The sequence below is a fragment of the Leptonotus elevatus genome, chromosome 2 (genome assembly GCF_054856555.1).
Source record: "Leptonotus elevatus isolate MCC_2025b chromosome 2, RoL_Lele_1.0, whole genome shotgun sequence".
Taxonomy (NCBI): domain Eukaryota; kingdom Metazoa; phylum Chordata; class Actinopteri; order Syngnathiformes; family Syngnathidae; genus Leptonotus; species Leptonotus elevatus.
In genome coordinates, this window is record NC_141240.1 from 37,649,314 (window position 1) to 37,668,506 (window position 19,193).

At 40.5% G+C, this 19,193-nt stretch overlaps 4 protein-coding genes across 4 annotated transcripts; 3 read left to right on the forward strand and 1 right to left on the reverse strand.

The window, feature by feature from the left end:
• Positions 1-53: 53 nt before the first annotated feature.
• fkbpl (FKBP prolyl isomerase like) lies at positions 54-6,587 on the reverse strand. The gene is made up of 4 exons (XM_086069118.1): positions 6,508-6,587; positions 5,288-5,478; positions 4,504-4,772; positions 54-1,659 (listed from the first exon to the last, which is right to left on the reverse strand). The coding sequence occupies exons 2-4, from the start codon at positions 5,448-5,450 to the stop codon at positions 1,015-1,017; spliced, it is 1,077 nt and encodes a 358-aa protein (XP_085925244.1). The 5' UTR covers positions 5,451-5,478; positions 6,508-6,587; the 3' UTR covers positions 54-1,014.
• Positions 6,588-8,147: 1,560 nt separating this feature from the next.
• LOC147179885 (uncharacterized) lies at positions 8,148-9,572 on the forward strand. The gene is made up of 2 exons (XM_086068957.1): positions 8,148-8,360; positions 8,723-9,572. Exons 1-2 carry the CDS (start codon positions 8,180-8,182, stop codon positions 9,475-9,477), a joined length of 936 nt encoding a protein of 311 aa, XP_085925083.1. The 5' UTR covers positions 8,148-8,179; the 3' UTR covers positions 9,478-9,572.
• Positions 9,573-12,070: 2,498 nt separating this feature from the next.
• LOC147179886 (uncharacterized) lies at positions 12,071-16,070 on the forward strand. The gene is made up of 3 exons (XM_086067081.1): positions 12,071-12,137; positions 14,490-15,235; positions 15,948-16,070. Exons 1-3 carry the CDS (start codon positions 12,071-12,073, stop codon positions 16,068-16,070), a joined length of 936 nt encoding a protein of 311 aa, XP_085923207.1.
• Positions 16,071-16,546: 476 nt separating this feature from the next.
• Positions 16,547-18,752, forward strand: LOC147179887 (uncharacterized). Its single transcript, XM_086067082.1, has 3 exons — positions 16,547-17,336; positions 17,418-18,406; positions 18,453-18,752. Exons 1-3 carry the CDS (start codon positions 16,547-16,549, stop codon positions 18,750-18,752), a joined length of 2,079 nt encoding a protein of 692 aa, XP_085923208.1.
• The last annotated feature ends 441 nt before the right edge of the window (positions 18,753-19,193 follow it).

Below are 19,193 nucleotides of genomic sequence, written 5' to 3' on the forward strand. Positions count from 1 at the left end.
ACCAAGAAATGGCAGAAAATATCAATTTTGTACCATTCTTTAAAGAAATGAGGTATCAAGCAAAACATTTAATTTTTTAGACATTCAAATCAAACTATCAAGCATTTCAGATTAACACAAAAAAAGAGTGGATCCCCAATCAGTTATGAGGTTTCAAATAAACTGCTAACATTCCACAACATTCTGCCAAGGTTCTGAGCACAACTGAATGTTCTTCCTCATTCGTGTGCCAGTTTAGGTGAGCAGCAGCATTTTGAACCAACAGGAATTGTTTGAGGGACGGCTGGCTGACTCCAAAGTACAGACACATCAAGGTAATATACCTGAAATGTCATAAAGGCAACAACGTGCTGCTATGTTAAAAAAAAAAGGCTTCACCTTTTGCCAGCTGCCTAAAGTGGAAACAGTTGGATTTAATTACCTCACCAATTTGCCGAGCCTACATGCCCCAAAAATTTAAAGTAAATAAATAAAATATAAACACTACTGGATTATCACCATGATTAAATGCAGTTCATATTAACTCATTCACTGCTATAAATTCATTATAAAAGAAAACATTAAAAATTAGGGGCGACAGGCAATTAACATTTTTAATTGTAATTCATCGCATGATTTCACTAGTTATCTCACGATTAATCACAAATGTTATATCTGTTCTAAATGTACAATAAAAAACAATTCTACGTTTTCACTGATACATAGAAATAGTTTAAATTATTTTTGACGTTTATAGTCATCAATGGCAGCGAATGAAAAAAAAAAAAGATTAAAAATTAGGGGCGTCAGGCGATTAAAATTGTAATCGTAATTAATCGCATGACTTCACTAGTTAACTCATGATTAATCACAAATGTTATATCTGTTCTAAATGTACAATAAAAAAAATCTAGGTATTCATGCTCTTATTAACAAAAGTGGGAAAATATGTTAAACTAAATGAAATAGTTCAAATGAATTTTTGATGTCTATAGCCGTCAACGGCAGTGAATGAGTTAAACATTTTCCTGCATTCTAGTTGAACATTTTACTAAGTCTCTGTCCCAGTTGTGCATTCGTCTCCCTCTCTCGACTTGTGATGTCTTTGAGAGCCTTCACGGCCGCCGCGGATTCCGGCTGCAGCTTCAGAAGTTCTCGAAAGGCCAGCCGGGCCTCCTCCAGCTCATTCACCATCTGGCAGGCTTGGCCGAGTCGGTACCAAGCTTTAGCCCCGCCTGGTTCCAGCCGAGTGGCCTTAGCAGCACTTTCTTTAGCCCGCGCCGGCTGCTTGAGTTTGAGCTGGCACAACGACAAGTTGGAGTGAAGTTCCGCTTTCAGGCTTTGCACTTGATGAACGGTTGGAGCGCGTGGTCCATCTTCAGAGGGCGCCGTACTTTGTTCTTCTATTTGGCGTTCTTTCCTGTCCGCCTCGCAGCCCTGCAGGGTGATGACCATTTTGAGGGCGCGACAGTAGCTGTCCGATGCTCCCCACAAGTCTCCGCTTCGGAATCTCTGGCCGCCTCTTTCCTTATGGGACCTGACCCACTCCCATTTTTCGACAGGGGACATCTGCCACGATTCCTTTCCTGGCGTGAAAGTTTGGAGTTCTACGGTGGCACGTACTTCCTGCATGGGCTGGGAATGACACACATCGGCTCCATTTGCCGGTGTGAGTCGTATCTGAGTAGGCGAGACACAAATTTTAGACTGACTTGGCATGTGTGAGATGAAATAAGTACGACAGCGTATTAGGGCCACGTATAAATATATATATTTTTTTAGAGGGCGGGGGCAATATTCAGAGAAAAAAACCTCACAAATTTGCCACTTTATAAACTCGCAAATTAACAAGTTTTTTTTCGCAAATTTGCCACTATATAAAGTGGCAAATTTGCGACAGAAAAAAAACTCAAAAAACTTTCGAGAAATACACGTAGCGTACTACTCGACTGTTTGTGACAATACTTTTCAGTCGGGTTTCCAAATAAGGAGATAGTAATTGCTTTCACATAGATTAACATAAAGGTTCACACCCGGACGATCAAGCATTTAAGTTAATTTGTTAAAATGTATATTTACTTGTACATTTATGTTTCCAGAATTATTATTTACACATTCATACATTGTGGTATTTTTTTGTACAAGTCTCTAAATGCATGTGTCGAATCTGTTGCTCTCTGCTCTCTGTATGCTAGCGTCTGATTGGATAGTGCTAGTCAGCATATATATATATTATACATATATATATATATGTGTGTGCGTGTGTGTGTGTGTGTGTGTGTGTGTGTGTATATATATATATATATATATATATATATATATATATATATATATATATATATATATACAGTGCTCAGCGTAAATGAGTACACCCCCTTTGAAAAGTAACATTTTAAACAATATCTCAATGAACACAAAAACAATTTCCAAAATGTTGACAAGACCAAGTTGAATATACATCTGGTTAACTTATAACATGGAAGTAAGGTTAATAATTAAATTTTGATTACACATTTTTCAGTTTTACTTAAATAGGGGTAATGCAAAAATGAGTATACGCCACTTTTTAAAAATTTTTTTTTTAGTACTTTGTATGGCCTCCACGATTTTTTAATCACAGCACCAAGCTGGCAACATTTTGTTGCATCAATCTTTTTCCATTTTTCAAGAATGACCTCTTTTAGAGACCGGATGCTGGATGGAGAGTAATGCTCAACTTTTCTCTTTAGAATTCCCCGTAGGTGTTCAATTGGGTTCAGATCAGGAAACATACTCGGCCACTGAATCACTTTCACCCGGTTCTTCTTCAGAAATCCAACAGTGGCCTTAGATGTGTGCTTAGGTTCATTGTCATGTTGGAAAAATGCACGACGACCAAAGGCATGGAGTGCTAACAGCATCTTTTCTTTCAAAATTGAGCAATACAGCTGTGAATTCATAATGCCATCAATGAAATGCAGCTCCCCGACACCAGCAGTACTCATGCAACTCCACATGAGGGCACTGCCACCACCATGTTTCACTGCCACCCATGCATTTTTCCTGAGATTCCTCACCTTTGCGACGCCATACAGTTTTGAAGCCATCAGTTCCAAAAACATTTCTCTTGGTCTCATCACTCCAGAGTACAGAGTCCCAGTCGTCTTCATCTTTGTCAGCATGCGCCCTGGCAAACTCGAGGCGCACTTTTTGGTGCCTGGGCTTTAGGAGAGGCTTCCTCCGTGGACGGCACCCATGCATGCCATGCCTCTGCAGCGTACGCCGTATTGCGCCACGGGAAATAGTCACCCCAGTTTGGCTTTTTATTTCCCTTGGATAACTGCAGTGAACTTAAATGTCAATTTTCTTCCACCCTTCTCATCAGAAGACGCTGCTGTCGAGTTTTAACATCCGTGGACGACCTTGACGTCTCTGTGAAATGGTTGCAGTTCCATCTTTTTTTTTTTTTACATTTTTTCACCACTTTTGCTACAGTATTCTGACTGATAAGTAAAGCTTTGCTGATTTTCTTGTAGCCTTCAACTTTGCTGTGTAAAGAAATTATTTTCCTTCTCAGATCTTGTGATATTTCTCTGCCATGTGGTGCTATTGCTAACAGCGTGACATGGGAAAGTGTTTTCTTGTAACACCCATTTATAGTCAACAGTCTGCTTGACACCTGTGTAATGAATAATTACTCAGCTGTAGACGTTTGTGGTCTAAAATTGAGGCTTTTTGGGCTTTGCTCCAGAGACAATCTGTGGGGTGTACTAATTTTTGCATCACCCTAATTTGAATAAAACTGAAAATTCTGTTCTAATGTATAATATTAACCTTACTTTCATGTTATAAGTTAAACAGATGTTATACAAATTTAGTCTTGTCAATATTTTGAAAATTGTTTTTGATTTCATTCACATACTGTTTAAAGTGTTATTTTTCGTAGGGGGTGTACTCATTTATGCTGAGCACTGTGTATATATATATATATATATATATATATATTAGGGGCGTGCATTGCCATTCATAGGTCACGATTCGATTCGATACCGATTAATCCCGATACAAATCTATAAATTGATTATTGCGATTTTTTTTTAACTCAAATTTAGAAAATACTAATCAGTAAACTTGTACACTGTAAGATTTGCATGAAAATGTATTTATTTATCTGAAAATTCAGGCTTATAACTGAGCCACTGCATTTAACAAACAGGTTGCAGTCTGTTTCATGTTTGACAGCACTGAAATAAAATATTAAGGCTTAATGTTCCATTAATACAACATTCTTCCATGCTTAATGTGTAAATCCTAACCCTAAGTAAGACGTTTTGGTGAATATAAAAAATTGATGTTTAAAAATCAATTCGAGAATTGCGAGCTGTGATATCACGATATATTGCAGAATCGATTTTTTTCTAACACCCCTAATATATATATATATATATATATATATATATATATTTATTTTCTTCTTCTCAAGAATCAGATTAGAAAAAGCTTATCCAAATCCTACATAATGGCGATGTGTGTTTTTTTTCATACCTGACATTCCTCTCCGGCTCTCATGGCCTCCACACAGGCTTCTGTAACGTCACAATGCCCCTCCCCAAGTCTAAGCGTGGTCCAGTCACCCAGCGGTATCTGCAGTACAGAGTCCAGCTGACGCTGGAGAGAGGTTGCTTCCGGAACATCAAGTGGATCTCCTTGCTTGGTCTCTTCTTTCACAGATGGCGATTTTTCATCTTGATCCAACAAACACACGCGGACACGACACAGTGAACCCAACCTTGGCTTGTAAGCAGACGGCAGCGCTAGGAGAAAACAAAAAAGTGCTTGATTACTTCTAGTTAAATCATATCAGTGCTGTCAACTATCAAATATTTTTTTAACCATTTCCCCCCCGATTAGTGTTTATTAATTATTGTTGTATATTTGGTAGTTTTTAGTGATTGCACAACAATTGGCAATATCACACAACAGGGATTGATGATGGACTCACCCACAAAAAAATGTAAACTGATTTAGTTACTGTTTTAGTCATTGTCTTCCAAAGTAAAATCAGATGTTTGCAAATGTCTTCTTTTGATTAAACACAAAAGATAATCAGCCTACTTTCATGGAGAGCAACAGAAATCCGAGGATTACTACCAAGAGGCTGAAATCAGAGGATTTTGACATTTTTAAGTTAAACAATGGCTCTAAATGATTACTCAATTATTAATATAGTGGTCTGTTAATTTGATAATAGATTAGTTGTCAGTTAATTGATTAATTTTCCCACCTTTAAATCAAATGTAAAAAAAATAAAAAATAAAAAATGACGCACCTCCTGAATTGGAGACTTTCTGTTGGCTTCCTGAGGACGTCCGCGTCTTCTGGACCTTCCAGAGGCCTCTCGGACAGACCGACATCCAAGATGTGACATCAACCCCATCGGGAGCATCAGCAGCAGCGTCACCCTGTGGTTCAAGAGTGTCAACTGGATCCATTTCTCCAGTGAAGATGGCCTAATAAAATCTGTAAAAGGCACAGAAAAAGTGTCATCCTTATTTTTATACCATGAATGGATACTAATGGCAAATTTGTATTTTCTTCAACATTTGAACACTATCTTCTTTAAATAGAAAATAATAGAAAGAGAGGGTGTATCTATGGTATTGAACCAGTCATCTTTTAGATGAATATCAAGACCAAAGTCCATAAATCCACCAATTTTCTATAGTAATTCTAATTAGGATCCCAGGGTGAACTGTGTGTAACCGCCGCTGACTGTCTGTCTGTCCTAATGGTCACTCCAACAAGCCACATTCTTGATCATGCATTTTGAGAGGTGATGGGACTGCTGTTTTCCATGTTTCACTACATTCACCTTATTGCTACATCGGTGTTCTAACATGTGTCACAGTTTTAATCATGACGTAAACATTTCTCTAAAAGGGAAAGAACATAATACTCGGACAACATTTTCAGAAATGCCTCTTGCCTGTACTATGTTTATTCCTTATCATGTATTTTAACAATGGAATGTTTGTTAATTGTTTTGTTTTTTTATCCTTAGACATTGGCTTGCTAAAATTACTTTTACGTTATCTCTTTCTGTGTTTGGAAGACATTGGTCAGAAACTGTTGCATTTTCACCAGCTTTAGTTTAAATATTCATAGCGTTCTTCTTATTTGGTACAGGAAAATGATGCATACATAACAGAAACCACAGGAATCTGACTGCTAACGCTGGTTTTACGTGAATCAATTATCTCTCAAGTTGCAATCACAAATCTACAAGTATTCTCTGCTATGGACAATTTAGAGTCTTTAACTAATCTGCAAGACATGGAGGAAGCCAGAGTACCCTGGGGGAAACTCACGCCGGCACGGGAAGAACAAGTAAACACCACACCGAAGGGTCCTTCCAAGCACCATCGACGTGCTAACCACTCGTCAACTGAAAGGCTGTTTACTAATACTAGTCAACCATAAATAGAAGGAAGCAGTCATAGAAAATGTATAAAACGTTGCAGAGTGGTGCATTGGAAAAAAATGACGTACCACATCCAATTGACAAATTGATTCGATATCAGCTGATCCTTGATGGAAACAGCTTCTTCTTCGTTGGTGTCCATTTCTTCTTTGTTGTGTTTCTCCCCGTACACAATGATCGACACGCTACACTACTGCCACCCACAGGCTGAAGCTCAGTGCCACACGCTGTAAACAGTTGTAATAGGATTTAGTTATTCCCACAAAATATCCTCTAAAGTGGACATGTGCAAAACCGGTTGTAAATCTGTATCAAACTTCCCTGCAGTGTGCTATGAATACAGATAATTCACTCAGCCCTTTGTTTGCACAAGATTGTTGAATGTCGTGGTCTATTATTGGTACGGTTGTAACATGGACAGCACTCAAGAACCAAATTATTATGATAATAATAATAATAATAATAATAATTATTATTATTATTATTTACATTTGAACAGCTTCACTACCTTCATACACAGATATTCAACTAAAAAACTGGTACAAATAACCAATTTCAAATAGAAAATTACCTCTGAATGGTGGACAGATGGGGGGAAAAATGTCCATAGTTGTTCAATTTGAGGTCCACGATGGACACCACAGCTGATCAGCTGTTCACTTTGCAAAATATAAAATGCCTGCAGCTGAAGTGCACGCATTCAAATCCTGACACGCGCTGTGCATGCAATTAAGAGTGAAAAGATGGAACCGTCTAAACCAAGCTCCATGCGTAAACTACTCGGTCATAAAAAGACGTTTTATAAACATGTTAACTTTCTTATTTGAACTTCTGGTTGTAGTTTCTAAAGTAGTTCCAGCCAAAGAATAATATATATATGTTGTTTTGGTTCTTTTATGTGTCTTCTTTTTAATATCCCATTTATGTAATATTTTTTGCTTTTACCTGGACCTTTTTGAGTCTGCAATAAAGTTTATTATTATTATTATTATTATTATTATTATTATATATATTATTATATCCTGCGATTGGCTGGCAACCAGTTCAGGGTGTACCCCGCCTACTGCCCGAAGTCAGCTGGGATAGGCTCCAGCAATCCCTGCGACCCTTGTGAGGACAAGCGGTACAGAAAATGGATGGATGGATGGATGGATATTATTATTATTATTATTATTATTATTATTATATTATTATTATTATTATTATTATTAATAATATGAGGTTAGGGACAGTTGTCACATAATGTTAAGAATGTAGAGGCATCCCTGTCGAATCCTCCTGTTCCATCAAAATAGGCCTGCATGCTACCCATACGTCAGGCATGTGATGTCAACCAGACCTTCATCTCATCATTCTACAGTGTACCTCTGACGCCTGTATTCGTCCAGAAGTCCATCTTGCAAATCTGCCACAAGTCATGAAGCGAGGCACACAAACGACAACACCATGAAGGAACGTGCCTGGCTCGCAGGTTAGATGTCCTGACATTTCTTAGGATCACTCTCACCTTATGATTGTTGTGTCATGACTAGACTATATCTCCATTGTTTCATACATCACACAGCCCTGTGATGTCACACAACCTCCTTGAACCAGGTGATATCACATAGACGCTTCATTCGCTCTAATGACACAAACCTTTTCATCCGCGATGAATGCGTCTGAAAGCCACGGTCGATCCTTGTCAGAGTGCTGGTGCCTCCGAGCGTATTTATTTGGTGTGATCCGGGCCTTGACAATATGGAGCTGTTACCGTACGGCATTAGGAGTCAGCTCGAGTGCATTTCCCGTGCGGTGCTGCTGTCACAGCCCTGCGATATCACCAAATTTTTAGAAGCACATCTGAACCAAATGATAGAATATGGAGGCTCTGAGGAAAAAGATATTAAATCGGTTGCCTTTCGCTATCAAGAACAATGGGGTAAGTCTGTCTGTTTTGTAATTTTGTCTCAAGAATCTATGCAAAGCAAATAATCAGTAAATATGGAAATGCACTATTTAGATGACCAGCAATCTGGATCAAGAGGATGAAAAAAGACAGATTCCATTTTAAAGTTGACCCTCACCATATGACTATGGTTATATGTGGTCCAAACGCTCCATGTTCATGGTTTTGGTGCACAGTATTTCATTCACATGACGCCAGCATGATGCCTCTTATTTGTATGGTCATATGAAAAAGATTTACATGGACCTTCAACATGGAAAAATCCAAATATTATAGTCACAATTACATCCTGTGCACATCCAAATTCCATGTTTAACTCTTTGTTGTCCTTATAGAGAGCGACTTCCTGATGACCATCAGCAGACAAAGAGACATCGCAGAGATGGGAGTCAGATTGTCTTCGTCCTCTCTGTCCATTTCCAGATCATTAACTCTGTTTGGGGCTGAGAAACTCTCGGCACCGCAGTCACTGCCATATGAAGAGATCCCTCTCGCTGGTACTGTGGAACTATGTGGATCAACGCAGAGAAAAAAGCCACAACAGGCTTTTACAGCCAGGACCACCAGTCAAAAGGAAACTAAAGTGGTCAAAAAGGCTTCAGCGCCCGTTATTGTACAGCAGCAGCAGCCGCAGCAACAGCCGCAGCCGCAGCCGCCACCGCCGCCGCCGCCGACGCCACATAAACTTTCTTCTTCCCAGGGAATAAAAACAAGAGTAGTATGCAGTGAACCCTTAAAGGAGGAGAGGAAACCTCCGCAGATCATCAAACATCCTCAACTAGCGATCTCGCCGAACTCCCCGCACAAAGCCTCTCCACATAAAAAGCCCAAGGCGAGAAAGACGCCCAAAACAAACAGTGACAATTTCACCTGTTCGCTGGAAGACTGTTTGTATCATAAAGCCAAAGATCAGTCTGATCAAGACATGAAATCTGACGCAGTCAGAGCCGGTACAGGACCAACGGTCCATAAGTATCGGGGTGTTAAAAAACCCGAGATAGGCCCTGGATCTGAGATAAGGGTCCCATATAGACCCAAAGGAGGGATGATTTTTGATCCAGAACTCGTGCCACTGAGTCCTAAGGTATAGTCCGCGACTATGATGTGTAGAATGTTATTTCATTTAAATTTAATCACCTTTTGGTTGCTTGTTCTAATCAAATAAAGTGATCTTGAGAACAATCACTTAATGGTCTACAATTGATCTCAAAGTGTACAAAGTGGTAGGACAGGAAAACAGAAAGCTTGGCTTCAGGGAGATTGTAGCTGTTCACAAATGTACATGTCCTTGGTAAATTATTCAAAGGGTGTATTATCCTAGCAGCTCCCTTAAAAAAAAAAAAAAAAAAACTGCATTTGTAATTCACACACATTTTGGCCAATCAGCTGAAAAAGCAACATCACTGAATGTTTTATAATTGTTTAATTCAAACGAAAACTGCACAATGGGCAATCAGAGTTATGTTATTTTGATAAACATGGTTGTAACACATGACATCATGCCATACATATCATAAACAAAAAGCTCACTTTCCCTCATCTACATGCCAAGAGTATCCAAAAGATCAGTTTTAAAGGGGGAAAATATATATATATTGACGCTAATATGTTCTATGCAACCCCACTAGTCTAAATACGGTATTTTGATTAATGTTGCGTTAGTGGAATATGAGTTAAGCAGCAAATACCAGCAGTTTTTTTTATCAGAAGGTGGCCATTTTGTCAACAGGTGAGCTGTGACTGGTGGTTGCCTGAGCCTTGAGCAACTGTGACGTCATTTTCAGTCGACAGCAAGTGGCAAAATGGCCGCCCTCTGAGATGGATAAAAATAGCGGAATTCTGCCGCATACCTCATATTCCATGAGTTTTGAAAATATAATTGTTTCGGTAATGGTCTAAAACTGGATTTCACTAAAGCTTTGTGCCTGTCTACACCCTGTGGATACCAGAAATGAGAAGACTTGCTGTGTGTGACAGTATCGGGTCTTTTAAAAAATAAGAATTCAAAAGGTTGTACACATCATCATGTGCGTATATTCATGTAGTACTATGTGCATCACAACAAAGTGGTGTGAATTAGTTCTGCATATTTAGGAAAAAAGGTGTTTCGTGGTGGGGGGGTGTATGGGTTTTTTTGGGGCGACGGGGGCTGGGTTGTGGTGGGTGGCGGGTGTGAGTGAGGGGCGGGGGGGTCGTGGGGGGAGCGGGGGGCTGTAGGCCGATGGGGTGCCTGGTGGGCCTGCCGTTCCCCGTTCTGCTGCGTTGGGCTTGGGGCGCGAGCCGTGTTGGGGTGGGGGGCGCTCTTGGCTCCTAAGTTTGCTCTCCGGTCGGTGTCCCCTGTGGGGCCCAGGTGTTGTGCCTTGGCGCTGCCATGGCCTGGGGGGCTGGGGGGGTTGTGTTTGCTCTGTCCTCGCCGGGGTCGACGACTCCCCTCTTTGGTGGAGGTTTTAATGCATGCCAGAACCACCACACTAGCATCTACCGAAATTCAAACACAATCTGCTTCTTCCTCTGGTCGTTGAATCGGTGGAAGCTGATGTCTGTGGGTCTCACTCTGCTTCATCTATCCTACCTTCCTTTCCTCAGTCTTTCCTTTGGTCTCTTGAGGTCTCCCTAATTTGTTGGAATTGAGATGTTTCTGGGGTTGGTGAAAGATTCTGGTAGGTAACCTGGTGGGATGTCTGGTCGGTGATTTTCTTTATTTTCTTTGATCCTTCCTCGGGTTTCCTGACAACTTCACGACTCTAGGTAGATTCTAAAGTATTCGGTTTAGGTGAACGGTATGGGATTTTTAATAGGTTTTAGGTGAATTAATGAGCACCCGCACACGCACGTACTCACGCACATACAAAAAAAGAAAAAGGAAAAAAGAAAAAGAGACAACAATGATGACATGTCGAATCTGTAAATTTACCGAATTAACAATACTGAGCTCTCTCAGAAAAAAGGGGAAAAAAAGAACCATCTGACCATCTGAGACGCATTAAACCCACAAGTAGAATTTTGAAACCAAATACATGCAGTATAATCTGTTAATCATTTTGATGAGAATACCGCGATGACCCACAGAAGGTCCGGTACGGTTTGCCATTGTGTGTAGAATTTTCCACCCTGCTGTCCGTCGCTTTTCCAAAGGAGAATTGTCACTTCTGTGTTAGAAAGGAGCCATTTCAAGATTTGCCCAGTTGTGATGGTGGGAGATACAGCATGTATCACTGTCCCACACCCTGTAGCGCAAACACAAGCTTGATCAGGGTTTACCTGACAAAGCAAATGAAGCTGAACTGTAGCACTGGGTGGAAAAATTGCTGTTAGTGTTAAGAAACTCAAATGACAACATACAGCCCTGTGATGCAAGGTGACGTCATTTCTGGGTGATGTCATACAATATGACATAATTGCATACATCCATTGAGAAATGCATTTAAAAGCAATTGTTGATCCCTGACACAGTCTTTGTTTCTTGTTACGAGAGGAGCATCAGAGTGATCATGTTCTGAAAACTTCAACCAACCCACACACACAAGGTTTTCTAAAAGAAGCAACACTTATCATTGTTTAAAATGGATTCCAAGAATCCGTTATCATTTGGGGTCAAAAGTCTTATTGAGTGTACATCTAGGACGACAATACTGTCGCAGCCTGAAGACATCCCAAAATGTTTAGAAACGCATTTAACCCACATGACAAAGTTTGGAGGAGCAGACCTAGACGATAACGAGGTTGCCTTTCGATTTCAAGAGCAATGGGGTAAGTCTTGTTTGTCTCTTCATTCAGAGGCCAGGCAGACCAGATTTATCATCCCAAACGGATCGCTGTCACGATAACAAAAAAATGTCACATTTGAAGGACGGCCCTTTTAAGAACAATTATCTTACAGTTCTCAAGAATATTGAACTTTTGCATTCAAATGGATAACAATAAAATATCTTAGACAAAACCTATAAATAAAAATTACACAGGCTCTGTAAAAACATTGCATTTCAACAAATATTAACACAACACATTCAACCAAAATTCTATCCAGTTGCTGAGTAAAATGAGATGTCTTTTATCCCCTTTCAGAATGTCCTCTTTAACCTGCTTACGCAAAGCTGGAATGGCTGTTTGGGAAATCCCCCCCCCTTTTTTTTTAAGGCAATTTGTAATGCCTATCAAAAGTCTGCAATTTACATTAAAAGTCACAGAATGATCACAGGAAGAATGTTCACAGCATTATTATCATTATTATTGCCGATTGTGTGTTTAAAAAAATATATTTATCAGAAATATATATTTTTCTATGTATGCCAGTGCTGTATAGTGGCAGGCAGACAAATCAAATATTCTTCCATTGGATGGCAAAAGGTACAATCAACCTGTGTATCCAACTGTTGCCATTCATCCAACAGAATAAGTCATGGCTCCCTGCAAATATATCAGCTTTGTGTTCAATTAAACAAGCCCTGATTTCACACTGAGTAAGTACATTTGTTAATAATTTGAGACAAGATCATTATTTCAGTATTAATACTTTTTGAAATTTTTGTTTGGTGTTTTCTAATGTATAACAGGTACCTCACCTCAACAAAGGTTGTTTCCAACTGATCTAATTAATGCTCTCAAAAATAAAAAGCCTCAAGTTATTAAATAATAAGTCGTATATGATACACAGAGACTGACAAATTTGTATGAACGTATAGCGACTTCAAGCGAGCTGTAATCTCTCCATCGCAAGATCTTTCTACAAGATCTTCAACATCATCTTGCAGTACCGGAAAAGTACAAACTCAATACACTGGTCTCCTTGTCAGTGGTACTCGAATCAGGTATCTGGTAACGGTCACCAGTCTCTTTAAGTTCCTGGTAGGCATTGCGAATGTTCGCAGAACCGAAGAGGATAGCTCTTATCTGATGTGCAAAATTGCGCGGGCTAGCATTAGCGCTACTTGGCAATCCTTAGCGCTACTGTACACAGCTGTGCTACATTAATAAATGAGAAAAATAGTTGCGTGTGTCTATGAACTGATGGGACACATGCGCACCGAACTGGAACAGTTGAACCGAATCGTTTTTAAAAGCCATTCCACCTCTAATGTGTACGTGTGAGTGTTAGTACTGACTTTCACAGCGGCAAGCAAGGTGAGGTGAGGAAACAAAGCGGGGCTAATCATGGTGATAACATATGTATAAACAGACGCATGTAAATGTACTTTATCAAGTCTGGAAAAAACTGCCATGACTATTTTATTCATCGCACGATATGTCTGTACCAAATCAAATCAAACTTTATGCAACTCAAAGTGCCGTAACATTAATTATCATGACAGGCCTAGGCGTACTTGTATATCATGATCCGACACCTCTAAATTTACAGCATTGATAATAAATCATTTGTTTACTGGTTAATGTACCATCAAAGGATTAACCTTGTATGTGTGTTGTGGCAAATGTTTTCTGATACTATTACCACAAAAAACACTGGGACACACCAAACATATTTTGACAATTTATTCCATATATGGAAGAGGAGAGGTTGAGCTTAGAAGCTACACTGCACAAGTGTTCTGATTAGCAGAGCAGCAGCTGGAGCACTTTTAGGAGAAATGTCTGCCAGCTCTGTAATGTCGTCATGGAGGAGTGCAAGAGGATTACAGTGGCAACCTGTGAAGCTCTGGCCAACTCCATGTCTAAAAGAGCGTTAAAGCAGTGCTGGAAAATAATGGTGGCCACACAAAATATTGACACTTCTGGCATTTTTACTTAGGGGTGTGCTCACTTTTGTTGTCAAGGGTTCTTCATTAATGGCTGTATTTACACTAATAAGAGCTGCACAGTGCCAACTTTTGATTGTGTCAAAGTTTAATTTTTTCAGTGTTGTCCCATGAAAAGACCATTAATTATCCGCACAAATGTGGGGGTTTACTCACTTTTGTGACTGTAGGTTTTGGTCTATGGGACACAGCACATGGGAAATGCATACTCTTTGCCAAAAGGCATTGAGATGGATAAAATTTGTTATGCTTTGAAATAATTAATTGGTTCAGTGGAATTTTTTTTGACTTTGTGCTATAGTGTAGTCTATATTCAATTATAATGTAAGTACGTGTTGTTGTTTTTCAGAGTTCGACTTCCTAAGACAGATCAACAAAAGGCAAGAGACACGAGAAAAGCCAGAACAGGATCTGGCCACATCTGCCTTCCAAGGTCCATCCATCTCTGCCACTGTGTCAGTTGCTGAGAACAATGCCAAAGAAATATCTGCACCATTACCACCAGTGCTTCGTACAAAGGACATATCCAGTCCAATACCAACTACCTGTCCAGAGTATGACTTAAACCAAATTCATGAAAGACAAGAAACACCCGGCAATGAATCTTCAGTGTCGACTATATCAAGATCATCCACTGTATCAGTCACTCTGAGCAAAACAGGGGAAACACCAAGACCGATTTCATTGAGTCAATCGCAAGGAGGGATTCATGTTTCTCATTCCGAGGATAGACCTGGATCAGTGGCTTCACCATGTGTAGCGACCCCTTCATCTTATACCGCAGACCTATCTAGTCCAGTACCAAGTACAGAGGACATATCGGCATTGGGTCCAGTTACAGAAAACACATCTTCAATTACCTATAAAGGGTCTGACATCATTGTCAAGGTCAACACAAGACAAGAATCCCAAGAAACACCCAGAGCAGATTCTCCTATGTCCGCTGTCTCAAGTTCATCCACTCTATCAGTGATTGTGAATGTAACAGAGGAAATAGCAAGACGCGTGTCATTGCCACATTCTTATGGAGAGAGTCATGTATCTGATATACAATACACATCTGGAACGTCAATGCCCAATACAGAAGACATATCAGTATCAGTATCAAATACATGGGAAGTACCAGGGGTGGAGATCACTTCACATGATACAGAGGGCACATATGAACAATTACATCATGCAGAAGACATAGCTGCTGAATATGACAGAGCGCATGAAAGGACAGTGAGAAATGAATCTCTTATATCCAGTGTGTCAGGTTCAGGCAATGTATCAGTCAATGTGAGCAAAACTGTGTCATTGCCGCAACTACATGGAGAATTCGACCTATCTAATCCAGAACACATATCTGAACCAGTGACATCAGAACATCAAGAGATCCCTCGCTCAGCTGAGATATTTAGGCGAGCGTCAGCGGCCCATGAAGCAATGCCCAGACCAATGCCACGACCATTTGAAGAGATCACAGTATCCAATACAGATGATATAACGGATCTTGCTTCACATATAGACATATCTGGATCAGATGAAATTACAGAAGAGGTAGTGACTCTTTCAATTAAAATAAGCAAAAGACAAGAAACCAAAAAAACACCAAGAGAGGAATCTCCTACACCAGCTGTATCGAGCTCTTCGACTGTATCAGTTACTGTATGCATAACAGGGGAAATATCAAGACCAGCATCATTGCCGCAATCACATGGAGAGACCATCGCATCTGATACTGAAGTCATATACAGATCTGTCATGTTACCACAGGAAGAAACTCCTTTATCTGCAACAACCAAAGTACTGTCAATTGCAACAGACACTTCTGAATCAGTGCCACAGCCACATGAAGATATTTCTGTGTATGAAAGAGAGGAAATATGTGAACGACTACCACATCCAGAAGACATATCTGGATCAGTGCCAGTTAAAGAACACATAATAGATACTGTTGCTGATTATGACCGCTTAAACAGTATCAAACAAGCACAGGAGACACAAGATGCAGTGGTAGATGAATCGCTTATACCCAGTGTGTCAAGTTCAGACAATGTATCAGTCATTGGAAGCAAAACAGAAGACATATCAGGACAACTGTCAATGTCTCAATCACATGTATCTGATACAGAGGACACATCAGCCCCAGGTTCATTGCCTCAGTCACATGAAGAGTTATATGTATCGGACACAGAGGACTTATCTGCAGCAGCGTCATTGCCACGATCACATGAAGATATACATCTCTCGATACATGACTCGGATACAGAGGGCATATGTGCAACAGTGCCATTGCCCCAATCACATGAAAATATTCATGTCCGTGTGTCTGATAGAGAGAACATATCTGGACCAGAGGCTTTTGAACAGGAACAATTCATATCTCGACCAGGCCCAATTACAGAAGACATACTTGATCCAATGCCAAACAAAGTCCTAGACCTGTCTATTAAGATCAACAAAAGGCACGAAACAAAACAAATACCAGGGGAGGAGTGTCCTATGTCCAATGTATCAAGTACATCCACCCTATCAGTTACTGTGAGCAAAACAGAAGGTCCAGCATCAGATTCAGGACCAGTGTCACAATCACAGGAAGAGATACTTGCATCTGATACAGACGATATATTTGAACAACTGCCACATACAAAGGACATATCCAGATCACTGTCACTTATAGAAGACATGTCCTCTCCTGTGCCAACCACTTATATGGAGTCTGACATCTTAATCAAGATCAACAAAAGACAAGAACTCCAAAGAACAAATGGAGTGGAATCTCCAATGTCTGCTGTATCAAGTTCATCCACGATATCAGTCACTGTGAACAAAACGGAGGAAATATTGGGATCAGTGTCATTGCCACAATCAAATGTATCTGACACGGAGGACAAATGTATAATGATGTCATCGCTACATGAAGAGTTCCGATCACCTGAACCAGTACCAAACACAAGTGGCCTATCCGACAACCTAGACAACCTATCTGGACCAGTGCAAATTGCTGAAGATACTTTTGTTCCTGCCCCAGTTAGCTATGTGGAGTCAGACATCGTCATCAAAATCAACACAAGGCAGGACACAGCAAGAGAGGATTCGTCTACTCTATCAGTCATTGTGAGCAAAACGGACGGGCTGCAATCACATGAAGAAATACATATATCTAGTACAGAGAATATACTGTCAGTGGTGTCATCAACGAATGACGAGAGCATGTCATATAATACAGAAACTATATCATATCCATCAAGAAATGCAGAGGACACAGCACCAGTGTCGCAATCACATGAAGACATTCCATCTGACACAGAGGGTATATCTGAACTGGTGCCAGATGCACTAGATATATCCACTTCTGGGCCAAATACCTACGTAGAGTCTGACATAATTATAAAGGTGAATAAAATACAAGATACAATAAGTGAGGAGTCTCATATGCCAGCTGTATCAAGTTCATCCACTTTATCACTTACTGTGAGCAAAACAGAAGAATTATCTGGACCAGGATTATTGCCGCAATCACATAGAGAAATCCATATATCTAATACAGAGGATATATCTAAACCATTGCAAGGAGAGATACAAGAATCTGATGGTATATATCAACGAACAAATACAGAGGATATATGTGACTCTGATGCATTGCTTATGGTCGAACCAATGCCAAGTACCTCATTAGAGTATGACCTCTCAATAAAGATCAACAAAATGCAAGAGACCCAAGAAACCGTAGCAGTAGTAGAGTCTTCATCGTGCATGGTGTCAAGTTCATTCACGCTATCAGTTACTATGAATGATACAGAGGAAATGTCAGCACAGACACAAGTTTCATTTGTAGAATATGACTTAATGATCAAAATTGACCATTCAGAAACTACAGTCGAGTCAAATTCATCCAGTCTATCAGTCAGTATGGCCAATACAGAGGAAATATCAGGATCAGTGTCCCATCGAGAGATCCAGGTGCCTGACGATTTGGAAGAATTTGCTACTGTGCCGTCACCCATAGAGGTTATACCGGAAAAGTTGCCATCACCTCCCGAAGAAACCCCTGAACCCAGTAGTGAGGAGATATCAGAGGCTCCTGTGTCTGATACAGAAGACTTATCTGAATCAGTTATATCGCCGCAGAAAGAGACTGAATCAGACAGTGACAGCAGGTTATCTGAAGACACAGAGGACATACCTTGCCCATTGCTCTCTCCTCATGGAGAGATCTCTTTGTCTGATACAGAAGACTTGTCTGACCTAACTGAGTCTGATGAAGAAAGCACTGAGACAGTGCCATCTCCACCTGAACCAGAGCCTGAACCAGAGCCTGAACCAGAGCCCGAACCAGAGCCTGAACCAGAGCCAGAGCCAGAGCCAGAGCCAGAGCCAGAGCCAGAGCCTGTGCCAGAGCCTGTGCCAGAGCCTGTGCCAGAGCCTGTGCCAGAGCCTGAGCCAGAGCCTGTGCCAGAGCCTGAGCCTGAGCCAGAGCCAGAGCCTGAACCAGAGCCTGAACCTGAACCAGAGCCTGAACCTGAGCCTGAACCTGAGCCAGAGCCTGAACCAGAGCCTGAACCAGAGCAACCACCATCACCACCGTTCAAAGATGTTGCCACATCAACTTCAATGCCTGACATAGATGATATATCGGCAGCATTTCCAGAGTCACCAGCACCTGAAGATGAAACAAGATTATCTCAAGAGTCAGTAATCCCCCCTATCCAACGCAAATCTGAGGGACATAAAATGAAAGGACTCTCGAAAGAGCCTAAACAGCTCCGCCGACTTTCACCTATCCCACAAAAAGATAATCAGAGTGGATTGGATAAAAAAAAATCCCTAATGTCAAAGTCAAAGCCAGTGCTTGCACCTATAAAAAAAGGCGGTACGTCTGGTGAATCAGTGACAGTAAAATCCAGAGGGGTACAGACTAATTTTTTGGCTGACACACAAAAACCAAAGCTCTCGCCCATTTCTCAGAAAGCAAAAACAAAGCCGGGTGATCTCTTAAAAGAAGAAAAGAAGGGCCTCCAGACCCACAAACAACGGATGCTTCCACCTATTGTGTCTCAGAAACCAA